General features: G+C 32.0%; 1 protein-coding gene across 1 annotated transcript; it reads right to left on the bottom strand.

Annotated features, from left to right (window-relative positions):
• Positions 1-10967: 10967 nt before the first annotated feature.
• LOC126887062 (callisulfakinin) lies at positions 10968-25696 on the bottom strand. Its single transcript, XM_050654391.1, has 3 exons — positions 25666-25696; positions 12872-13075; positions 10968-11219 (listed from the first exon to the last, which is right to left on the bottom strand). Exons 2-3 carry the CDS (start codon positions 13071-13073, stop codon positions 11071-11073), a joined length of 351 nt encoding a protein of 116 aa, XP_050510348.1. The 5' UTR covers positions 13074-13075; positions 25666-25696; the 3' UTR covers positions 10968-11070.
• Between the last annotated feature and the right edge of the window lie 1378 nt (positions 25697-27074).

The following is a 27074-nucleotide window of genomic DNA, read 5'->3' on the forward strand; positions in this document are numbered from 1 at the left end:
ACATGTCCTACCTTATCGTCTCCCCCCAGATCTTCTTTGGTCTTCCTCTCCTACTCCTTCCAGGAATTTGCACTTCAGCTATTCTTCGTATTGGGTGATTAACGTCTCGACGTTGAACATGACCAAACCATCTTAACCTATGCTCTCTCATTTTGGCATTAATTGGTGCCACACCTAGACTTCCCCTTATATACTCATTTCTAATTTTATCCTTTTTTGTCACTCCACTCTTCCATCTAAGCATTCTCATTTTCGCCACATGCATTCGTTGTTCCTCTGTTCCTCTTTCTTTTTCACTGCCCAACATTCAGTTCCGTACATCATAGCCGGTCTTATGGCTGTTTTATAGAATTTTCCCTTCAGCTTGATTGGAATTTTTCTGTCACACAACACACCACTCGCTTCTTTCCACTTCATCCATCCAGCCCTAATTCTACAGCATGCATCTCTATCTATTTCTCCATTGCTCTGTAATACCGATCCCATGTACTTAAAACTATTGCTTTTTACAATCAGTTCACCATCCAAAGATCCCATTTTATTTGTAGTAACTCCATTTTTAAATGAACACTCCAAACACTCTGTTTTTGTCCTACTAAGTCTTAAACCTTTTTCCTCCAGAGCTTGCCTCCACTGTTCCAGTTTTTGTTCTAAGTCTCCTTCACTATTTCCTACTAACACGACATCATCAGCATACATTAAGCACCATGGAATGTTACCCTGTAGTTTCGCTGTTATCTGGTCCAAAACTAATGAGAATAAATAAGGACTAAGCACCGAGCCTTGGTGCAATCCTACTTTCACATGAAATTTGTCAGTCTCTCCCACACCTGTCCTAACACTAGTCGTTACTCCCTCATACATATCCCTCACAATCTTTACATATTCACCAGGGACTCCTTTCTTGTTAAGTGCCCACCACAGAATCTCTCGAGGAACTCTATCATATGCTTTCTCAAGATCAGTGAATACCATATGAGCATTTTTTTCTTTACTCTTGTATTTTTCCATCAACTGCCTTATAATGAAAATTGTATCTGTTGTTGATCTACCCTGCATAAAGCCAAACTGATTCTCGGATATTTCGGTCTCTTCACGTATCCGTCTATCAATAATTACTCTTTCCCATATTTTCATGGTGTGGCTAAGCAGTTTTATAGCCCTGTAGTTTGTACATTGTTGTATATCTCCCTTGTTTTTGTAAACAGGTACTAGTATACTGCTTCTCCATTCGTCTGGCATTTGTCCAACTTCCATAATTTTATTAAATAAACCTGCTAGCCACCTTGTTCCTGTCTCTCCAAATGCTCCCCATACTTCCCCAGGAATATCATCTGGTCCTACCACTTTTCCTTTCTTTATTTTTTTGAAGCGCTTGAGCCACTTCCTCGTTTGTTATTTTGGTGACCATTGCTGCTACTGTCTCCGTTGACTCTACAGACTGTCTGTCAAATTCTTCATTTAATAAGCTGTCAAAGTACTTTCTCCATCTCTTTTTGACATCCCTTTCGTGAACTAGTATTTTATTATTTTCATCTCGGATACATCTAATCTGATTAAAATCTTTTGCTTTCTTTGCTCTCTGTTTGGCTATTTTATATATCTTCGTTTCGCCTTCCCTGGTATCAAGTTGATCGTATAGGTTTGAATACGCTTCTGCTTTGGCTTTTGCTACTGCTACTTTCGCTTCCTTTCTCGCCACTATATAGTTTTGAAGATCTGTGTCGGATCTGATTTCTTGCCACTTTTTATATAATTTTCCCTTCTCTTTTATTTTTCTCATAATATGCGCTTCATTAATAATTAAAAAACAATATTTTAAAATAAAATGTGCCAAAAATTTTTATAGGTGTCTGATAGAAGAAGGTTTGATCTTGAATTTAAGTAGTTTGCAATTTCAAAAATTATTTTTTTACTTGTGTTTTTGAACCTTGAATTTTTCGTTTTTTTTTCAGTTTTAAATTGTTTATAACTCGAAAACGTATAATTTTAGAGAAAAATTACAAAAGACCTTTTTTGTTCCCAATGATCTAATGAACCTAAAATATTATCTTCCTGAGCCGAAAAAATTGATTTTTATAAATTGTTTAAAATGTTTTTTTAATAAATGTAGTAATAGCTCCGAAATTATGGCATTTAGGTACCGGGAATATCATATGAAAAATAATAAGTATCCCTTAAGGATTCCAAAATTAAAAAAATATATAGGGTGTTCCATTTGAAATAAGAAAGTTCAGTAGATTTCCAGAAAAACGGACGATTTTACAACAATGTAATTACCACTATGATATCGGCCACATTAAAGACCCTCACCCACCAAAATCCATAAAAATCGTTCTAGCGGTTTCCGAGAAATTACCGTGTTGCCAGACTTTCTCGCAACCCTATATGTATATTAAAGTTTGTTAAATGAGTTTTATAAATAAATAAATTTGAATTGTACAGTTCTTTTTTCATAACCTGCACATTTTATCCTTTCATGTCTTTATCCATCCCTTCAGCATTGATGACTTCCTCTTCTCCTCTCCTGTTTGAATAAGATCAATTTTGAATAAACTTGACGCAACAGGCCCAGACTTGTTTTACTGTAAAATATATCCAACAGGTTTCAAAGAAAATATACAGGGTGATTAATTAGTGGGGTAAAATTAGCTCAATAGATCCGCTATACTAATAGATAGCAATAAAAGTTAATAACAAAAATTTTAGCCACTTTTGAGTTTCACATTACAAAATTAGTTAGAATGTTACAGGGTGTTCGATAACACAGTGGCAGACCAAACTTATGTTTTTTTAAATGGAACACCCTATATTTTATTTTAAATTCGAAATCCTGTTAACTTCTCCATCACAAAAATATAAAAGTTTGTTATGTTATACAGGGTATTTACAAAGTTATAATCAATTTTGTATGAAAATCGTAACAAGTTCAACTCCATGTATAAGTAAAAATAAGCACAACATCAACGGTTTATTCATGCCATATTTTTTTATTTATTGTCAAAATTTTCAAGAATTATTGACATTGCTAATTTTCTTTATATCAAATACAGGGTGAGTCAAAACGCAAGTACATTATTTTCTCAGTAATGTTAAATGGGACACCCTATATTTTATATCATTATTGAAAAGTAACATTACCGTACTTTAATTTTTATATAACATTCCCTATGTCCAAATTTATTAGTTTTCTAGATATTTTCCTTTTTCAGAGCAAATTATTTTAGATGTCTAAATTTATCTAAATTTTAAGTAAGCCATGACTGAATTGACAATTGACGTTTACTGAATCAATCCGGTAATCAATGTAACAATGTAGCAAATAAAGAAATAAAAATAATTTATTAGTAGGTAATACATTTTACAAAAAAAAAAACACAACCAGAACATGCAACATTTTTGAAACAATTAAAAACTACTTGTTTATGTAAATGCAACAAATAAATAAAGAAAATTAGTAATACATTTTACAAAAAAAAAACACAAACACAAAATACAACATTTTGTGAAGACAATGAAACACTACTTTTGTATGTACATGTAACAATGTAACAAATAAAGAACGAAACATAATTTATCAGTAATACATTTTGCAAAAAAACGTGTTTGAAAAAATTAGAAGCTACTTTTAATAAAATATTTTTAATATTTAATTACATAAGGTATCCAAAATCACCTCCTAAAACATTTATGCACTCCTAAAAACGATCATTGAATGAGCTACTTACTCTACGAAGCATTTGTAAATTAACACATCGAATTACACTTTGTATTCTATTTTTCATCTCATCCCTTGTTGTTGGAGGTATTTTATAAACTTCATTATTAACGTAACTCCAAAAAAACCAGTCCAGTTTATTAAATTCTGGTGATTTGGGTGGCCACGCTACTGGTCCATTGAAAAATGAAAATATCTCGAAAACTAATAAATTTAGACATAGGGAATGTTATCTAAAAATTAAAGTGCGGTAATCGTACTTTTCAATAGTTATATAAAATACAGGGTGTTCCATTTAAAATTACTGAGAAAATAATGTACTTGCGTTTTGACTCACCCTGTATTTGACATAAAGAACATTAGCAATATCAATCATTCTTGAAAATTTTGACAATACGTAAAAAAATATGGCATTAATAAACCATTGCTGTTTTGCTTATTTTTATTTATACAGGGAGTTGAACTTGTTACGATTTTCATATAAAATTGGTTATAACTTTATAAATACCCTGTATAACATAACAAACCTTTATATTTTTGTCATGGAGAAGTTAACAGAATTTCGAATTTAAAATAAAATATAGGGTGTTCCATTTAAAAAAACATAAGTTTGGTCTGCCACTGTGTTATCGAACACCCTGTAACATTCTAACTAAGTTTGTAATGTCAAGCTCAAAGGTGGCTAAAATTTTTATTATTAACTTTCATTGCTATCTATTACTATAGCGGATCTATTGGGCTTTACCCCACTAATCAATCACCCTGTATACAAAATTCCAGGCGGGTTGGTCAAGTAGTTTTTGAGTTACAATGTCTACATGCTTTGAAAAAAGCAGTTTCGAGAAAAACGGGTTTAAAGTATTGTCAACTTTTATTTTCAATTTCTTTTTTTTGTCTGCCAAATCGTAAAATGATGCCCACCGGAATATCTTTGAATCGCGGAGTAATTTATAAAAGAAAATGAGAACAGCTGTTCAAGAGTGCTGGCGCAAACCTGCTGCAAAGCGAGTCGAAGGTTAATATTCTCTTTTTTGATTCATTCGTTTATGTTGGATAATAAAAAAGTTAGGTACTTTAACAACTAGACATGTTCTTCATCAATACACGGTGTTTCTAAATAAATTGGACAAACTTTAAGGGGTAATTCTGCATGAAAAAATAATGACAGTTTGCTTTATAAACGTATGTTTGCAAATGTTTCGTTTTCGAGATACGGGATGTTGAATTTTTTCTTACAAACTGACGATTTATTTATTGCTCTAAAACCAGTTGAGATATGCAAATTAAATTTGGTAGGTTTTAAGGGATAGTTATTGCCGATTTTTTGACATACAATTAAGAATTTAATATTCACCATTAGCGCTCATACGGGTAATATGACCGATCATATTAACCGTATGCACGATAATGGTGAATACACAATTTTTAATATTTTGTCAAAAAATCGGCAATAACTATCTCTTAAAACCTACCAAATTTGATTTGTAAATCTCAACTGGTTTTAGAGCAATAAATAAATTGTCAGTTTGTAAGAAAAAATTCAACATCCCGTATCTCGGAAACGAATTTGCAAACATACGTTTATAGAGCAAACTGTCATTATTTTTCATACAGAATTACCCCTTAAAGTTTGTCCCATTTATTTAGAAACACCGTGTATTGATGAAGAACATGTCTAGTTGTTAAAGTACCTAACTTTTATTATTATCCAACATAAACGAATGAATCAAAAAACAGAATATTAAGAAAATCTAAGGCTATAGTTGGGTTTTAATTTCAGTATTTTATAAATCCTAGAATATTCCACAGTGTGATACGAACTTTGAGAAAAAAACACAGTTTGATTGGTACACCCAGTATACAATAAAAATTTACCTGTTTAGCAACAATATTATTACAGCGTTATTATTAAGGAACCAAGCTATAACATATTAAAAAAATCACTTAAATCGGCCAACTGATTTAGGAAATACGAGACATAAAAAAATCACTAAATTTTTATGTGGGCCGATTTCTATGCACGTAAGTTTATGTTGATTTTCACCCTTTTTTGCAAAAAGAATCGTTGACACGATTTTGATAGGCAACCCATGCTAGAAATATTTGTCTATGTATGAAATTTGATAAAAAAAGGTTTCATCCGGAAAGCAGATGGGTGCAGGTCGACCAATATTCGAATCCCGTACTATAGGTTTTGTTTGCTGAGTCTTCTTCTTTTGGTGCCGTGTTCCTACTTATATATACCTTATCTATGCCGTGTTCGTATTCAGACGTTGGCCGTCATCATGTTAACATGTTCCTGAAACCTTTTTCTATCGGCTGCTCGAATAGACCAGGGAGCATCTGTAAAAATATTAGTACTATAGTACATTTGGATGTTGAAAGGTGACTCATATTTTTTTGCAGAAATTTCTTGAAAATAACTCATATAATAATATTTGAGTTATCCTCCCACTCAAAAATGCCCGGAACATTGTTTAAATAATCAAAATGTAAAAAAATTAAGGAAAAATTCGATTTTTTTCTTCGTTTTTTGATTATAACTTTAAAAGTATTCAGTTTCGAGAAAAGTTGTATCGACATAAAAGTTGGGTAATTAAATTTCCTACAATATAGGATTAACTAAAATTTTAATAAAATTGTCACCCAATAAACATTAATTTTTGGTGCTACGCGCAGGATAGCGGATACGTTCGCTCTGATTGGGCATTCCAATGATCGTTGATAATGATTGATAAATTTTAATTTTTAGTACATTTCGAAATAAATAAATAAATTTGTTTATTGCAAAATAAAAACTCATGTACATCTGTCTTTTGAAATAACACATTTTTTAGCAAAAACTTTCTTTGTTCATATATTTTAACTTAGAGAATAAATGTGTATTACTTTTAAACATATGCAATTGTTTAAACAATTTTTTACAAACAATAATCAAATTAGTTTGATTTTTGTGGAATTAAAATATGAACTTACAACAAAATATAGAGTAAGAAAATAATATATTTGATAAAGATTGGAAGAAATTTTGGTGGAAATCAACTTGTGTGAATCGAACACCGCTGTCCTGCGCGTAGCACCAAAAATTAATGTTTATTTAAAAAAATTCCTGACGCCGTGGTAGTTACCCGATTTTAATTTTGCAAATTGCAAATGAAAGGTACAATATTCTTCTATTTGTAAAAAAAAAATTTAACTTGATATTTGAGTCCTGTAACATTTTGAAAAAATGAATTTTTTTTGCGAAAGCTGGATTGCAAAATTTATTTTGCAAAATCTATTAAACCGATCTAAGGCGGGTTCTCACTTGTCAGTTTTGCTGACGCAGTCTAACTGATTCAGTGATCCTGAACAAATAATGAACATGAGAACCCAGTTTCATTTTAAATGATCAGTAAATTCATACTTTCAGTTAAAGTGAAAGCCACTTCTACTTTTTATCATTATTGACTGATCATGGTCGCATAATGAATAGAAACTGAAGTGCGAAAACATAAATTTTCGTGATTTGTTCAATGTGGCAAGTTTTAGAGCAATTTTGGAGCAATTTTTACAGAATCTCTTGAAATTTGTCTTCGTTATTAAGTGGTTTTATATGAATCACAATCTTTCAAGCTAATTCTTTCAATATACATAGGTTCACTAGAACCCCATATATTTCTGTGAAATATCCAGGACCTGACCCAACATCTACGATGTCTTCTTTTCTTTTGAATCACTGGAATATTCTGTAATTCATTTACTAATCATTGTAAACATACTTCGCGAACAGCTGGTTTCAATTTTTTTAAAATATTTTCATTACCACGATATAAAATGTTTGGACTAACTGAGGACCGAATGGAGCAAAACATGAAACGTGTGAATGCAATGGTCGCTTTTTATTCTTCATTATTAATGAATCAGTCAAACTGCGTCACCGAAACTGACAAGTCAGAACCCGCCTTTAACTAAATTTACAGTATTATTTTATCATATCATAAAGTTTTTCTGGGTGAAATATGAAGGTCGTAAGTATAGCAGAAATGGTTGAAAAACGTAAAATGCGAATACTTGTTTTTTTATGTTTTTTTTTCGCAATTATTTTGCAACAAGGGTAACAATTTTAAAAAATTTTAACCAATCTTATATTGTAGGAAATTTAATTACGCAACCTTTATTTTAGTGCAAGTTTTCTCGGAAGTGAATACTTTTAAAGTTATAATCAAAAAACGAAGAAAAAATCGAATTTTTCCTTCATTTTTTGACATTTTGATTATTTAAACAATGTTCCTGACCTTTTTGAGTGGGAGGATAACTCAATTATTATTATATGGGTTAATTCCGAGCAATTTCTGCAAAAAAATTAGGGTCATCTCTCAACGTCCATTTTAAAACAGATCCGCCCTGGACTAGGAATATTCCTTCTACCGTGGAACCACACCATTGTCTAATATTACGCAACCATGAAAGTTTCTTTAGACCAATCCATCACTTTCCCTCCACTTTCCTTTGTATAATAAGGCTAAGTAGATGATATTTAGGTCCTCTAATTATATGGCCGAAGTATTCTGTTTTATTCCTCTTTAGGATGTTTGTGAGCAGACGTTCTGAATTCATCATTTGAAGAACATCTTCAATGGAAGTGTGCCTAACCCACGATATCTTTAGGATTCGTCGATAGCACCACAATTCGAATGCTTCTAATTTATTTAGCATTGTGGTTTTTAACGTCCATGTCTCACAACCATACAATAATATAGACCACACATAACATTTCAGGACCTTCTTACGAGTATTTATCGACAAGCTTCGGTTACATAAAACTGGTTTCCAGATCATAAAAGCCTTACTTGATATTTCGATTCTGGTTTACATCTCTTCATCACAGTCGCAATAATTTACATTTAACCAGCTGCCAAGGTATTTAAAGCGGTTTATCCGTTCTATCTCCTCTCTATCAAGAGAAAGCACACCTGGATTTTTAGATCTCTCCGTTAACTTGCTTGACTGACTAGATTTACGAAGCTAGGACAAATAATCCCGGACACAAAAGCCCCACAAATTATCCCTGGACCAGGGCCGCCGCTACCAAGTGTGCAAAGTATGCATCGCACACAGGCGGCCGATTATAGGGGCGGCCAAAGCAGGCCACTGATGGTAATACTTTTTTTAAAACGAAAATAAATTCAAAAAATTAAATAGAAATGATTCAGATATTTCTATAAACTCTAATATTCCAATCAATCTAAACAAAAATGCCAGAAAATGTTATTTATTATATATGAACTGCCCTTTTGCAGCTGTAGTCATAAAGTAGTTCCGGGAATGCTTTTTAGTTCAAAGTGGCTGGCGGATTTCGGACTTTAAGATATTTGTATCTACGTGGCCCATATGCGATTTTTTCAAATTCTGAGTATTCAAAAAGAGAGTACGATACGACAATAGGATACTTACCGAGAATTTAGATAAGTGCTTGATAAGTTGCTCTCATTAAGTAATAAAATTTTTTTTTATTACCAAATGGTTTAAAAAAATATTTTTTATTACTTGACGGTTGCTGTTATGATATTGTTCCTCTATGCTTATGTATTGTTATGGATAGGGTTATAGTTCAGTCTAAGTTGAGAATTTGATGATTTTAGACACGCTTTTCTTTTGCACACTACTGTATTTCAAATAGGCCTGGGTCCCGCGTACCAAAAAAAAGTTGATTCATAGCAAGCTGAAAACTTGTTAATAGCTTAACGGTGTCTAGTCGGGCAAACTTTGATGTACGGGAACACTAGAACAGGGGAAGTTTTAATTGTGGAACAGTTTAAAAATTTGGAACGTCAGATTACGAAAACGTCCCATGTATTTTGTCGAACAGAGCATCCAATTGATTTGTTACCCTTTCATTAAGCTCTCATGGAAAAATCAGACTGATATTACTAACCAACATGATTCGTGTCATTTGATATGTTCTTCGTGTTCCACTCATTAAAATGCCCAGTTAGTGATAAAAACCAGTCTGATTTCTGCATGAGAGTTTAATGAAATGGTAACAAATCGATTGGAAGTTATGTCCGACAAAATACATGGAACGTTTTCGTAGTCTGACGTTCCAAATTTTTAACCTGTTCCACAATTAAAACTTCCCCTATTCCAGTGTTCCCATACATCAAGGTTTGTCCGAATAGACACCGTTAAGCTTGCTATTAATCAAATTTTTTGGTACGCAGGATCCAGGCCTATATGTATATTTAAATGTAGTAACGTCGAGATCAGAGCAATTATTATTAATATACGCGTTATGGTGTCCTGCATATTTCTTTAAATACTAGTACCTACGTTGAAACGACTAAAGTGTTGGAAGGGGGCGGCAAATATTAATTTGCACACGGGCGGCCAACACTTTAGCGGCGGCCCTGCCCTGGACAAATAATCCCGGACAAAAAATCCCCACAAATTATCCCTGGACAAATAATTCCCACAAATTTTTTTGTTCAAAATATCCCCACAAAAAATCCCGGAAAAAAATCCCCAAGAAATATTTGCTGCCGAATTGTTCTCTAAAAGTTTTCCCGAAATTTTACCAAATTTCGAATTCCAATTCCATGCTGAAAACTTCAAATTTTACATGAGAAAGGAGTGTGTTTTTTCAAAAATCTTGGAAGATATGGTGAATGAGCTAAGGCCCCGTTCTCATGACAGGCGCGTAACGCGCGATTACAACTACATACATTTTACTTGAGACCGTTCACATGCCAACGCGCGTTTTAATGACCTAAAACGCGCGTTAGCATGTGAACGGTCTTAAGTAAAATGTATGTAGTTGTAATCGCGCGTTACGCGCCTGTCATGAGAACGGGGCCTTAGCTCATTCACCATATCTTCCAAGATTTTTGAAAAAACTCACACTCTTTTGTCATTTTGAAGTTTCAGCATGGAATTGAAATACGAAATTTGGTAAAATTTCGTGAAAACTTTTAGAGAACTATTCATTCGACAGCAAATATTTCTTGGGGATTTTTTGTCCGGGATTTTTTGTCGGGATATTGTGTCCAAAAAAATTTGTGGGGATTATTTGTCCGGGATTTTTTGTGGGGATTTTTTGTACGGGGATTTTTTGTCCAGGGATAATTTGTGGGGATTTTTTGTCCGGGATTATTTGTCCGGGGATTATTTGTCCGGACCCCAGATTTACTGAGTAACACCGTTAATGTGGTTAGTTATTCTGTGCCGTTAATAACCTGTTGGGGGATGCGGCCACATTACTTCAATAAAAAAAGTTATAATCCAGCCTTATTATTTATAAAAGTTACTAACATTTTACATATGATTTAATGAATACACTTATGAAGATAAACGCCTCCACGGATAAGTTTCGGTCATTTTGCGTCTGTACCACCTCTGCCGAATCTCATATGGCCGTAGTCATCGGATATATCTTCGCCGTTTCTTCTTCCAAACCGAAGATGACCGTAGTCATCTGAGCTCTGTTGGCGTTTCGGCAGTTCCAAGAAGTCATCTTCGTCAACTAAAAATATTTAATGTATGTAATTACGAAATCTTAGAAAAAACTAATGTATTTAATAGTGACAACAGCGTATGATAGCGTTCTCACGCTAAGGCCAGACAAGCGATAATTTACGGTGCCGTAAGAGCAGTAAAATGAAGCGCGAAAATGGGCCCCACGGTGAGTATAGTGCACCCACATCACTGGTAGTGCACAAGGAAAGCAGCACAAAAAATTTCATTTCACATGCATATGCAATATTTTTGTCCGTGGGTAAACCACATATTATATGAACCACAAACTGCTTGAATACGTTAATCTAGTCGCAACATAGGTGGTCCTGTGGGCACATTTAGCTCGCCGCGATTTGATGCGTGGTATTATAGTTTTTTTGGGTCGCTGAATCCAATGGAAGTGGTCTGGAACCATAAATGTGGTCCGTTTAATTGTTATTAACAAATTATGGTAAAATTAGGTGTTTTTCAGGAATTATTAGAAGCCCTGTAAATAAATTGATATAGTATGATAAAATTGATCCAAATAATGGCATAACCCAGACATCCAAAGTGAAAGTTATCCTCCAACACCAAATTGTTCTATATGGTCCACATAATGTTCAGAAAAAAGTCACACCATTTTGAGCGTCGGGTTTGGGGGGGAAGAGGGGGAGAAATCGGTAAATTCGTAGCTTTTAGTTTTTTCTTCAATATTTCTAAAACTATGCAGTTTAACATGAACAACCTTCTATACAAAAATGTTCTATGTTAAATTTGAAATAAAAAATTTCCTATGCATAATCCTTCTAAAATGAACGGTTCCAAAGTTACGGAGGTAGTATAGTGTAATTGGTCAAAAAAAAAAACGCCTAACCCAGGCATCCAAAGTAAAATTTTTCCTCCAACACAAAATTATTCTATATGGTCCACATATTGTTCAGTAAAAAGTTACACCAATTTGAGCGTCCGGTTTGGGGGGGAGATGGGGGAGAAGTCGGTAAATTAGGCTTTTCTTTAACGAATGTGTTAGATTTTTTCAATTTTTTAACAAATGTGTGTGACAGTTTATTTTGAATAATCCTACGAGTTTGATTTTTTTTAGTTTTTGCTTTTTAGTTGATTTTTTTTTATAATATTTTTAATTTTAGTCACTCGTAACTAAAGAAAAGCGTTTCTTAAAAATTTTCTTTCATATGTTTTTTATTTTTTTACTTTTTAGTCTTACACTTTTCAAACATTAAAATATATCATCATGTTTATTAAAATATATGTATAAAACACATGATGTAAAAACATGAAAAGTAGTCGAAATCGGCAAAAAATTTGAAACTTTATAGTTTATTAATGAAGGATAACGTAAAAAATTAACGTAAAAAGTGAAATTATGTATAGTTCACATAATTAGCTAGAATCCGTAAAAGTTTCAAATTTTTTATTTAAACAATTAATAAACATAAAAACATTTTTTTATCGACTATTCGTGTATTGTTCCCGCGAATGCATATATCTGCAAATTTTTATTCAGTTTCATTGAAAAAAATGCAGTCAAATTAACCTCTAAAGATGTGACACAAACGATTGAACTAAAGAAAAGCGTTTAATGAATAAACATTTGTAGGTACATTCTTCAATAAAGCTATAATGAACTTATATCATAAATTTGTACTGTTGACTTACCAATAAAATCACTTACGAAAGGTTCTGGTTTAATTTTGGCGTATTGTGGATACCTGGAATACCTTTCGACGTTTACAGATCTGGATACGTGTCTTTCGCGGGCATCTTTACTCGGTGCAGCTGCAGTGCTTTGGAACTTAATGGTAAGAAGGTAAAAGCTCGTAATCAGAAATACTCCTACACAAAAAGTTCTTAAAACCATACCTAAACATAAGACACAAGTTTTTGTTGAGTATACGTTTTTGTATGGCTTCTACAAGGACTAAGGCGTAATTGTATATACAGTGCTAGTCAAAAGTCCGTACCCCCCCTCGTATCTTTTGAACGGTTATACCTATAATAGTGAAATTTGGAGGGAGGAAATAAACGGACGTAAGCTTCTTAACTAGTCATGACAGGTGGCGTAATAGTGACAGATGACGTTACAGAGCCACTGTGACCGATAATTTTAAATGGGACCTTATGGCAAGTGATACCTTGTTTGAAAGGTATTGAAAATGCCTATTCATTCATACTAATTTCGTTTGAGTTTAAGCTAATTTTAATGAATAAATGAAATAAATATAAACTTGTAGTTTCGCATTTAATTAATTAAAATTCAAAATTCCGCCTATATTACTTGTCAAAAAGGTTCACGTTGACATAAAAACTACTAGAGAATTAAAAAACGTCAACTTTTTTGACAAAAAAAAAACCATAGGCGGACATTTGAATTTTTATTAATTAAATGCGAAACTACAATATTATATTTATTTACTTTATTCACCAAAATCAAAATCAACTTAAACCAAAAAAAAATAGTATGACTGAATAAGTATTTTAAATACCTTTCAAACGAGGTATCACTTGCCATAAGGTCCCATTTAAAATTATCGGTCACAGTGGCTCTGTAACGTCATCTGTCACTATTACGTCACCTGTCATGACTAGTTAAGAAGCTTAAGTCCGTTTATTTCCTCCCTCCAAATTTCACTATTATGGGTATAACCGTTCAAAAGATACGAGGGGGGGTACGGACTTTTGACTAGCACTGTATAATATATATTTAATATAAACTGTAAAAAGCAGTGGTGTGGTGGTCCTAATATATATTTTTTATTTTGGTGGATTCGCCAGGTAAAATATTTATAATAAATTTATGGAATTTTAGCTTTTGAAGAACATCAATATTTTCAAAAACAATAAGAATACAGACCTAAATATCAGCATCCTAAATGAGATTATAATAAAAGCTATAGAGTGTATAGAGGAAAGCCAGAAGATACAGTGCCAAAAGAAACCATATAACGAAATGAAACAGAGGAGAAAAATGCAAATAGATAGGAGCAATTTACGTTGGTAGTAAATTTCTTGATGTACAGCCGGTTCCTAAAAAAACTGATACGACTCTTGGTAAGATTTGATCATGTTGAGCAGTGTATTTGATTGATCTGACATTATATTTATTATGACATACAAATAATAAAATAAACAAACAACAAACAACTGATTACATATTACGTTAATTCATAAATTGTACTAATTATTAAGGTCTAAATGTTTATATTATTTTAAATCTATCTAAACTTTTATATTAACTATCTAACTGATAGTTTTTACATAAAATAGATCACATAATTATTGTAAACGTGGATTATACAACAAAACAAATTAATATTCAATTCAGCCCTGTAACTTATTAAAATAAATATTATAGAAGTTTTCAGGGACTTTCAGCCCTCGGTAATAATGTAGTCTTTCATTCTGAGTTTAAATTTTTCAAAAATATTTATTAGTTTTCTCAGGATTCGAAGAAAATGAATACAATTAAAATACATTGAGAATTTTGACATGCGTCACAATTTTGCATTAACTCAATGTAAAATTCTAAACTGTTAAATTCCAGCTTCCCTAATTATTTGACATCAAAAGACATTAGAAACTATTTGTAGAGGATTGAAATCTGTATTGAAAACAACTGTTAAAATTGGTCTACGTAATTAAACATATTCCAAAATTTTGTAAAAATGTAATACATTTCAGTTTTCAGCCCAAACTTAGGCCACACACACAATGCAATAATGTTCACATTTTTGAACTGTCAATATTTTTATTTTATCATCTATTGTTTAAAAAAAAACCCAGTTGATAAGATACTCTCAGTTGCGGAGAAAGTATTAATAATAAAGATTAATAATAAAGTCTAATAACCGTGGAACAGAATAAGCTATCTGACAAATTTTAAGATTTGGCAGTGACATTGACAGTATGTAAATATTAAGTATTTATCCTTCAAAATACACTGCTCAATTTTCTACAAAATACGCTTCAAGAGTCGTATCAGTTTTTTTTGGAACCAGGTGTACATACAGTAGTGAACGCATATTTTTGGCTGATATGCGGACATCTTTGGTAGCCAGGGCTTGCGATGTTTTGGCTTAATTGTGATTAAAGAAATGCTTTATTGCATATTCAACAAATCATATTCGTCAAATTTCATATCGAATATTTAAACGTGAAATAACCAAAAATTAGGCACATTTCGGGGAAAACCCATTAAAATTTTTTAAAGTATTTAAAAAAGTTTTAGGTATTTTTACTTTTTTTTTAAATTTATATCATCAAAACTCAGCGAGTTAAGCTCAAAATACAGTTAAAGCCTTTTTTGGTAAAAAAATTGTGAACGGTAAGGTCCTCAAAGTTCCATACACCGTCTTGTTTATTATTATTCTTATTTTATTATTCTTATCTTATTGTTATTGTTATTAAACTTTTGTAGATCGTTTTTGAACACACCTATGATGTTGAAAGGAGGCTATACCTAATTAGCTTACCTTAGCTTATTACCATCTCTTTATTTCAGTACATAAATTACCTCTCAACAACTATTGAACTAATTTTTCCTCGTTATTGATATTTTATGGACTTACGACTTTGGACTTTTCCTCATAACAATAATGAAGCAAATAACTGAATATTACAGTAAATAAAACTGGCAAATAATTTTCTGATTTTTTATTTATAAATAACATTAAACCAGACAAGTATAAGTAAAACAAAAATGTTCATCTTTTTACTCAGTTGATCAAAGAGCTTATTAATGAATTTTCAATACGACATCTCTGAGTATAAGACCGTAATCTTTTACAAAATGGGTTTTATTTAATACAAAAATCATTAAAATTTTTGGGAGTCGACAATTCTTGTCGTCAAACTTTTTCAAAGGGAGAACACTTTTATTCGCTTTTTTAATTTAAACTTTCAGTTACATGCGTTGAATACCAATGGAGAAAAAATTAATAACACGCAGTTTAATGTGCAAAATGTTTATTCAGTGAGTTCTTGTCATTAAAAAAATTATCAAAATACATATTTGTCAGAAGATAAAGACATAATATATTATGTTGCACGAAAAGCAGCAAATATTGAACCTTTTCTCCATGTCTTAGTCACACATGAAGACACTTATGCAAATATATACTTTGGGAAAGTTATGCTCTTTCAAAAACTTTTAGGAAATAATCGATATTGCAGTGAAATAAAATTCCATTAAACCAAAATTGAGATTGAATGAAGATAAAATAATAAAAATAAAAATAATGGATGATTGTACAAATTGGTCACATCCTGTGCTCTAAACAATATCATATAGCCTCAACAGAAAGAATGCGCTAAGGGTTCCATGGACTGCAAAAAACAACAACTTATTATCGACTCTGTCATTTATAATCAGACATATACCAAAAAATGAAGCTTTTACTGCTTTTTTCGACTAAAAGAAAGCGTTTGATTCAGTGTCGTATGAATGGCTTATAGACCAGGGCGCATCTGTAAAAATATTAGTACATTTGGACGTTGAGAGGTGACTCAAATTTTTTTGCATAAATTGCTTGAAAATAAATCAAATAATAATATTTGAGTTATCCTCCCTCTCAAAAAGGTCCGGAACATTGTTTAAATAATCAAAATGTCAAAAAATTAAGGAAAAATTCGATTTTTTTCTTGGTTTTTTGATTATAACTTTAAAACTATTCATTTACGAGAAATGTTGTACTGACATAAAAGTTGTGTAATTAAATTTCCTACAATATAGAATTGGTTAAAAATTTAAGAAATAGTCACCCTTGTTGCAAAATAGCAATAATTTTGAAAAAAACATACAAAAACAAGTATTCGCATTATACGTTTTTCAACCATTTTTGCTACACTTAGGACCTTCATATTTCATTCAGAAAAACTATATGATACAGTAAAAAAATACTGTATATTTTATTAAGATCGGTTTAATAGATTTTGCAAAACAAATTTTGCAATCCAGCTTTCGTAAAAAAAAAATAATTTTTTCAAATTGTTACAGGACTGAAAATAAAGCAGATAGCAAGTTGAAAATTTTTTTGCTTATAGAAGTGTACTGTACCTTTCATTTGCAATTTTGCAAAATTAAAATCGATTAACACCACGGCGTCAGGATTTTTTTTAAATAAACATTAATTATTGTTGCTACGCGCAGGACAGCGGATAGTTTGTTTTGATTGGGCATTCCAGTGACCTTTGATAATGATTGATACATTTTAATTTTTATTACATTTCGATATAAATAAATAAATTTGTTTATTGCAAAATAAAAACACATACTCTATCCTTTGAAATAACACTTTTATTAGCAAAAACTTTCTTTGTTCATATATTTTAACTTAAATAATAAAAGTTTATTATTTTTAAACATATGCAATTGTTTAAACAATATTTCACAAACAATAATAAAATTAGTTTGATTTTTGTGGAATTAAAATATTAAAATACAACAAAATATAGAGTAAGAAAATAATATATTAGATAAAGATTGGAAGAAATTTTGGTGGAAATCAACTTGTGTGAATCGAACACCGCTGTCCTGCGCGTAGCACCAAAAATTATTGTTTATTTCAAAAATTTTCTGACGCCGTGGTAATTAATCGATTTTAATTTTGAAAGTTGCAAATGAAAGGTACAGTACACTTCTATAAGCAAAAAAAAATTTAACTAGCTATCTGCTTTATTTCCAGTCCTGTAACATTTTGAAAAAATGAATTTGTTTTGCGAAAGCTGGATTGCAAAATTTATTTTGCAAAATCTATTACACCGATCTTAAAGAAATTTACATTACTATTTTACTGTATCATAAAGTTTTTCTGGGTGAAATATGAAGGTCCTAAGTTTAGCATAAATGGTTGAAAAACGTAAAATGCAAATACTTGTTTTTGTATGGTTTTTTTCGCAATTATTGCTATTTTGCAACTAGGGTGACTATTTTTTAAATTTTTAACCAATGTTATATTGTAGGAAATTTAAATACGCAACTTTTATGTCAGTACTACTTTTCTCGCAAATGAATACTTTTAAAGTTATAATCAAAAAACGAAGAAAAAAATCGAATTTTTCCTTCAATTTTTGACATTTTGATTATTTAAACAATGTTCCGGACCTTTTTGAGAGGGAGGATAACTCAAATATTATTATTTGATTTATTTTCAAGCAATTTCTGCAAAAAAATTTGAGTCACCTCTCAACGTCCATCTCAAAACAGATCCGCCCTGGACTATTAGATATATATCAAGAATATATAAAGTAGATGGTTGTATGGTGACTTTTTAAAACATATAATGTCATATTGGAAGACTAAAATTCACCTCCAAATAACAGACAATACCTGTTATTCTGATAGAGGAGTGTACTGATAGAGGAGTATGAAGATTGGGGTCTGGAAATAAATACAAACAAAACAGAATATATGACAATAGGCTGCACAGGCGAAGACCTAGACTTAGAAGGAAAAATAATAAAAAACACTAAAGAATATAGATATCTCGAAGTTACATTGACGGAAGATGGAAACGACGAAACAGACATACAACAAAAATTAGGTAGAGGAAGAGCCATCACAAGTCAGATAAACTCATTACTATGGAGTCAAGATATACGAGAAAGTACAAAAAAACAACTATATAAAACATTTATTGAAAGTACAGTTACATATGGCTCAGAAATCTGGACAATAAATAAGAAAATGCAGAACCGAATAAACGCAGTAGAGAACAATTTTTGGCGAAGATGCTGTAGATCAACATTACACGATCATGTAAGAACCGATAGAATAAAAGAAATTATGAAGGTGGAAACAACATTAACGGATACGATAGAGAGAAAACAACTATCCTGGTACGGACACATGAGAATAATGAATGATGAGAGATTACCGATTAAAACCTAGAGGTGGATCCCAAAAAGAAGAAGGAAAAAGGAAGATCAACAAAGTCTTGGGAAAAAGGGATCAATATAGCCATGAACAGAAGAAATATAGAAATAGATTCATAGCAAAACAGAAAACAATGGCGTTCGAATTGCGATAAACGGCCTATGATGCTGTAAAACAGTCGCTATATATATACCTGTTATTCTGTCTACTACTGGAGTTCCGAGGAACCTCCTAGAAAACATAAAAACACTGGGTCTGAATGAGTATATCTATAAGACCATATACAACGCTGTATAGGTATTGGATTTTGACAAGAGCTATAAGTCATGCCGATTTAGTACACAGGTTTACGAAAATTTTTGGGATATACTCCAGCATACCAAATCACCTTAGATTGATAACAAGGAAAGAGTCCCACAGAGCTCTGTCCTTTAGACACCGTAGGTAGGTACCTAAAAACTGAATCCTCTCCAAACCAACCATCTCCCTTGGTAATCAATATGTCCCTGATAGTATGCTTTAGACTACAAGGTACTCCATTAAGAGTATCCAACAAACTGGCACCTCTCCAAACCAACAAGAATTTGTATATAGCAACATATAATAAAAATATAGTGCGCACAGAAAATCAAGACGAAGAAAAAGAATATCAAAAAAGATATAATTTTATGTTGGCAAAAGGACTCACACGGAAAGGGCAAGCTGTTTCAGGGTTTACAATCTTATACCCCATCAATAGGTTCAGTCGTGGAAACCAGTTAAAAACATTTTACATAAGCTAGAACTTACAATAGAGACACGCATCACGCAACGCAACAAAAAAAGACTTAGTACATACAAACAAAAATAATGAAACAAAAATAATAGAAAATATAATTTTTGGAGCGTGGAACAACACAGCAAAAATGAAGAAAGACTAAAAAGAAAGCTGTACGTTCAAAATGAAGAAATGGAAAGACAAAGTAAGAGTATGAAATACTTATAGTTAATAACACGCAATAGAAAAACCTGTACAGAATTTGGTGAAAGCCTGTAGAGAATTTGGAATGAAATTGAATACAAAGAAGACAAAAACGATGGTCATCACCAAGCACCAAAACAGAAGAGTGAAGGTCAGTATCGACGGAACAGATCTGGAAAGAGTAACAAGAATAACATACCTTGGAAGTAATCTTGATGAAACTTAAAACCACTCAGTGAAGATACGAACACATCTGGAAAAGGCACGTAAAGTGTTTTACAAAATGCAAAAAGTTCTATGCAACCGTCAGCTGGGTCTCTCGTTGAGAACTAGAATACTTAAGTACTATTTTCCTCCACCTTGATCTATGGTGTTGAAGCCTGGACAATGACAGAAGCAACACAAAAAATAATCCAAGCATTCGAACTCTGGTGTTTAGCGTTACCAGGTGTCCCGATTTGCGCAGGACGTCCCGATTTTCAGGGGTCTGGGGACGCGTACCGATTTGTACCTGATCGGGACACTAAATGTCCCGATTTTCATCCACGAAAACCAATTTCAGGAAGACTTGCAGTGAATTTTATAACTATGTTATAAAAACAAGGCACTCCTAAAAGCGGCAAAATCGAATGAACAATATAATTTTAATAAAAAATAAATAATTTACTTAATCTACGATTTTTTTTGTAATTTCGTCCGATTATTATTATTATGTAGGTTTAAATACAGATTCTAGAAACACCTTGTAGACCAGTAAATGAACGGGAAATACGGCGATACCGTGTAATTTTCAGGATCAACTCCGAATTGCATGAAAATTTCGACGGCTTGTGCGCCGTTGGTTGCTTTTACTCGGGGGGTGACAGTTACCTCTATTTGGAGGTGAAAACCGCGCGTTTAAAATAAGTCCGGAGATGGATAAATTGACTAATTCTAAGCAATTTTAGTTCTATAGAATTTAACTTAGTTAATACTTTTCGAGTTATTTACAATTGAAAATGTTTATTTTTCAACAAAAAAATCACGTTTTCAGGAGATTTTCACAAATAAATCAAAAAGTAAGTATTTGATCAAAAAAAATATTCTTAGCAAAAATGTAGCATAATATAAAAAAAATTAAAAAAATTGTAAACTCGTCAAGTCTATAGAACCAGCAAAAGCAAAATTATAGCTCATGAAAAATACGTTCTTATTCGTCAAATTCCAAATCAAATATTTCAACGTGAAATAACCAAGAAATGAAGCCCTTTTCGGGAAAACCAATTAAAACTTTTTTAATAAAGCTTTACTTTTATGTTTTAAAAAAGTTTCTAACATCAAAATTAAGCGAGTTATGCTCAAAATCAAGTTGACTTCTTTTTTTTTTTGGTAAAAAAATCGTGAAAATCTCCCCCTATTTAGCACCCCAAATGAAATTAATCGTTACCGCTTTACATACAATTTACTTTACTTATATATTTTTACATGATTGAAAGGGTCTGAACGAGTCACTAATCACGAGTGTATGCAAAATATGAACAACCAATTTTAACCAATTTTTGTCTTACAGAAAAACAAAATGAATCTATCATATTTATAAAAGCAAAACCCACCTACTTTTTACTCCTTGAGATTTTTAATATCCCTAATACTTTTTAAGTTATTTTGAAAAAATAACTTATTACAAAATAACAATATTTTAGGAAAATTTATTTTTACTATAAAACCATTTTTTTTTCAAAACTAAGCACTCCCAACCGGTAAACCTTACAGATCGTATAAACAATACACATATAAAGTAAATGGTAAAGGGCTAACGATTAATTGTATTTACGGTGCTAAATAGGGGGAGATTTTCACGATTTTTTGTTACCAAAAAAAAGAGCCAACTTTAATTTGAGCGTAACTCGCTTAGTTTTAATGCTAGAGACTTTTATATACAACAAAATTAAATATTTTTTAAACACTTTAAAAAAATTTTAATAGGTTTTGCCCGAAAATTGCTTAATTTTTTGGTTATTTCAAGTTAAAAAATTCGATTTAGAATTTGACGAATAAGAAAGTATTTTTGATGAGCTACAACTTTGCTTTTACTGGTTTTATAGACTTTCTGAACATACATTTTTTTTTGCTTTTTTAAAAGCTACATTTTTTCTAAAAATATTTTTTTCATTAGAATTACTCGAAAAGTATTGACTTAGTTTAAAAATTATATAGAACAAAAGTTTTTTAGAGTTAGTCAGTTAATCCATTTTGGGACTTACTTTAAACGCGCGTTTTTTTACCCCCGAGAAGGGGTAACTGTAACTGTCACCCCCCAAGTAAAAGCAACCAACGGTATAAGTTCAACTTTGAAGTAGACAGTAAGTAGAACCTAAAACCAGATTCTCATGCAATTCGGAGTTGACTCTGAAAATTACACTCCAAAACGGTCATTTACTGGGCTATTGTTGTTTATTTGTCCCGATCTACAACCCTAAATCCCGATCTGTTTTTGCTTATGTACCGATTAAAAACAAATCGGACCTGGCAACACTAGGCGTTACCGTAAAATGCTCAGACTATCCTACATGAGCCATACGACAAAGAATGCGGAAGTCTTGCGGAAGATGAACAAGGAGAGAGAGCTTCTGCTTAGGTAAAAGAACGGAAAACACAATATTTTGGTCACATCGTAAGAAATCAAAAGTATGAACTGTTCCAACTTATAACAACCAAGATGTAGAGCGCGTAAGAAAGTTTAAGTACCTGGGAACCTGGCTATGTGAAGACTGGATGTCGGATATGGAAATTAAATGTCGGATAGAAGGGACTAGAAGTGCATTCATGAAATTTAAAAACGTCTTTACGAACTCTGACTTTGACCTGAATCTAAGACTAAGATTCACGAAATGCTATATATGGTCGGTGCTCCTATATGGCATGGAAGGTTGGACTTTAAAAATAAACACAATGAATAAGCCAGAGGCATTTGAGATGTGGATTTATCGACGAATCCTTAAAGTTCCCTGGACCGCACGAATAACAAATGAAGAAATCCTGAGAAGAATTGGTACAGAACGACAACAGCTATGCACAATTAAACAGAGAAAAACGGCATACCTGGGGCACCTAATTAGAAACAAAGTATACCAGTTTCTGCAAACCTTAATTGAAGGAAAGATCGAAGGAAGAAGAGGAGTGAGCAGGAAGAAAATGCCATGGCTACGTAATGTCAAACAGGACATATATAGGACACATATATCATAGACAGGACTAAGAAACATAGGAGACCTAATACATTCTGCAAGGAATAGAGAAAAATGGTCAAACGTGATCGCGAACATCCATTAGTGGAATGCATAAGAAGAAGAAGAAGCTTCAACTTATAATCGAAGGCAAAATCAGTAGCAAAAGGGGACCAAGAAGAAGACGCAACTCTTGGCTTAAAAACCTACGACAATGGACGAATATGACCTCCATAGAACTATTCAGGGCGGCTGCAAATAAGATTAAATGGGCAAATGTACAGTCACAATCACTGAATAGTTTACGGGTTCACCATTTCAAATCACTCAATTTTGGAGCGAAAAAAATTTTGGACCTCCGATTTGTCTGAAAATTGGTACAGTCGAACCCGCTTATTAGAATACCGGTTAAAAGAATATCCCGGTTTAAAAAATAGAAATTTGAGGTCCCAAATCGTTTTTACCAGGCTTATATGATCGGTTATTAGAATATCCCTGTTATAGGAATACTTTTTCTTGACACGACGACTATTTCAGTAAGCGGGTTCGACTGTATATAGCTTCTGCGGGATGTACAAATAAGATATTTAAGGTCAAAAAGTCTTCTTCTTCTTCTTTTTTTCTCAAAATGTTATTTTATGCGATTTTACAGTGATTTGGTGTTTATTTATACAAATTTGCATTTTCTATCGTAAACTATCAGTGGAAAACATAATATTTTATTAGAAGGGACTCAAAAATGTCATTATATGGCATTATAACAAGTTACTTTGATGCAAAACAAGCTTTTGATCAAATTTTATAGTGTAGAAAACGTTAAAATACCGTTTTTTACATTTTTCTCCATTCCCAAAATACATCATAATTGATTTGGCTGAAAATTTGCCCACAGATAGACAAAACATAGGACTTTAAGTGGTGAGAAGGATTTGAATTATATTACAATACCAAAAAAGTTACATGCAATATTATAGTCAAAAATATAGGCGTCTACTGTAAGTACAATTAACTCGAAAATATCGACCTCACGACAAAAATTGTTAAAAAAAAATTGTAATAATTGTAAATACGATTTATTTGGAACAATTTCAGTTCGTACCATTTTTGTCGAAAAGTTAAAAATGGCGGAGATATTGAGCAAAACAAGTTCTCCTTTAAAATCAAGATGGCGGCTAACGTAACGGAGGAATTCATTCGTGATTTTAAATTTTGGCTACTATTGACTCCCCTAAAGATCAGAAAAATAAAATTTTGGGTAGTTCGGCATTCAAGGTCAAATGCTATCCCGACTTAACTAATATATACTTTTGAGTCTGATATTACCGCATGTAACTTTTTTGGTATTGTAATATAATTCAAATCCTTCCAACCACTTGGAAGTCCTATCTTTTGGCTATCTGTGGGCAAATTTTCAGCCAAATCGATGATGATGTATTTTGGGAATGGAGGAAAATGTAAAAAACGGTATTTTAACGTTTTTTACACTATAAAATTTGATCAAAAACTTGTTTTGATTCAAAATAACTTGTTATAATGCCATATAATGACATTTTTGAGTCCTTTCTATTAAAATATTATGTTTTTCATTGATACTTTACGACAGAAAATGCAAATTTGTTTAAATAAACACCAAATCACTGTACAATCGCATAAAATAACATTTTGAGAAAAAAAGAAGAAGATTTTTTGACCTTAAATATCTTATTTTTACGTCCCGCAGAAGCGGGATTTTATTATTATCAAGCTTATAATGACCTATATACCAATTTTCAGACAAATCGGAGATCCAAAATTTTTTGCCTGAGTGATTTGACATGGAATGTATGTACCTTAAACCTTTATTTTTATATTGTAATACTGTAAAATCGCAGTGTCGTACGGATTTAATAAATGTCAAATTGCTTGTCAAAAATTTTAGTGCGTATTGAAAAATAAAATAAAAAGTTATTAAAAGTCAAAAATGCCGTTTATATCACGCGCAAAACCAAAAGTAATTGCCAAACTCAATAATTTTAACTCAATTTTACTTAAAAAAAATGCCTTTCTATACTTTCCGTTTTGTTAAATTTTGTAAAATAGATTTGTTTTATTTTGTTTTTTTTTTATTTTAATCAACCTATTCTGGGTCCGCCACTGGTAACATCATTTTGACGTAAAAGGTGCGTTTAAACGAGGTAAAAATTCAAAAAATTGGCCACTGGATATTAAAGGGTGTAAACTATTCAGTGATTGTGACTATACCTATTGCTCAACGTCCTTAAGAAAAAGGCACCGTAGAAGAAGAAAAAGAAAAATAGAAAACGTGGAGAAAGTTAAGTAACAAGACGAAAGAATTACGAACTTCTTTGTATGTATTATTTTTTATGAACAATAAATGTTTGGATAAAAAAAGCTAATAAGTATAGGAACATACCTAACGCTCTAACTATTCCCCCTCGTTGGCACCATCGAACTGTTTACTTGCCAACAGTTCTTCCTCTTTTATAAGTTACGGACGTTATTGAAAACTGAGATAAGGCCAATTTAGCATTCAGTACGCACTTTTCCAATACAAGCTCAATCAAATTATCATATTATGTTGCCAATAACAATTTGCTGGTGCTCGTAGTGTCAAAAAATAATTCCGAAGATGGAAAGTCGGGGATTCGGTGAAAATAAATTAGTTATCGTGGATTTTAGGCCGGTTTGGAGATGAATTGTCTCTAATAATATTCACTATACAATTTAAGAAGCTCGTGTAAATAAAAACTAAGTACCTAGTTTCCTATATATGAAAGAGAACAAAACAACATTGAAGAAGAATGGAATGTCATCCAAACGACAATTACGAATACAGCAAAGGAAACATTGGGTAAAACCTCAAGCAAAATATACGAGGAATGGTTTGACCAACATTGCCAACAAGTAATAGAAAAAATATAGCTAGACAGAAATATCTACAAATACGCCAGTCAATGGGAGCAAGAATAGGATATTACCTCCGAATTCTATCCTACTGCATGGATTTTATGACATTTTGGGCCTAGCCTCTACTTATCTCCTAATTAAAAGTCTACCCTATGCCGATGTGTGCTTTAATCTTGGGGGTGGTTCCCACCCCTTCTTAGGGGTAGAAAATTTTTTGGTTAAAATTACCACGGAAATCGATAGAGAACCTAATTCTAAGCAAAAACTGTTCTATAATTTTTTTTGAAAACTCAATACTTTTTGAGTTATTCGCAGTTGAAATTGGCCATTTTCATTGAAAAATGACACCTTTGGGGACGGTTTTTTGCGAATACCCTAAAAACTATGAATCTAACGAAAAAACTATATGAAATATTTTTGTAGCTTATAAAAAATCAAAGAGATTCGTTATTTCATAAATCTTCTACTTATAATACAAAAAAGATATATGGTAGGTGAGAAGAGTTTGTTTTTTTTGGTGCATGCTCAAATCGGTGTATTTAAAAAAATAACTTGAAATAACAGAGAAACGATCGATTTTACGTCTATAATATATACTAATACCTTTTGTAGTGCTCGAAAATACCTTTAAAACGAGAAATATTAAATGTCGATCACATTCAAACTAAGCGAGATATGCTGCAAAAAAGTTTATGGTTAATGTATTTTAAGAAAAAATGAGAAGTATATCAAGACCTCATCCGTCAGAATTTAAATGCATCGTTTTACTTCTACAATACTTTTTATTATAGTGTTGTTTCTATGTTCAAAAAGTTGGAAGGGCTTAAAATGAATGGTTTTTGAAAAAAAATAAGATCAAATTATAGAGCGCATTTTTAAATTTTCTTAAAAATCTTCCTTTTTCTACATGTAAAA

Source organism: Diabrotica virgifera, chromosome 6, assembly GCF_917563875.1.
Source record: "Diabrotica virgifera virgifera chromosome 6, PGI_DIABVI_V3a".
Lineage (NCBI taxonomy): Eukaryota > Metazoa > Arthropoda > Insecta > Coleoptera > Chrysomelidae > Diabrotica > Diabrotica virgifera.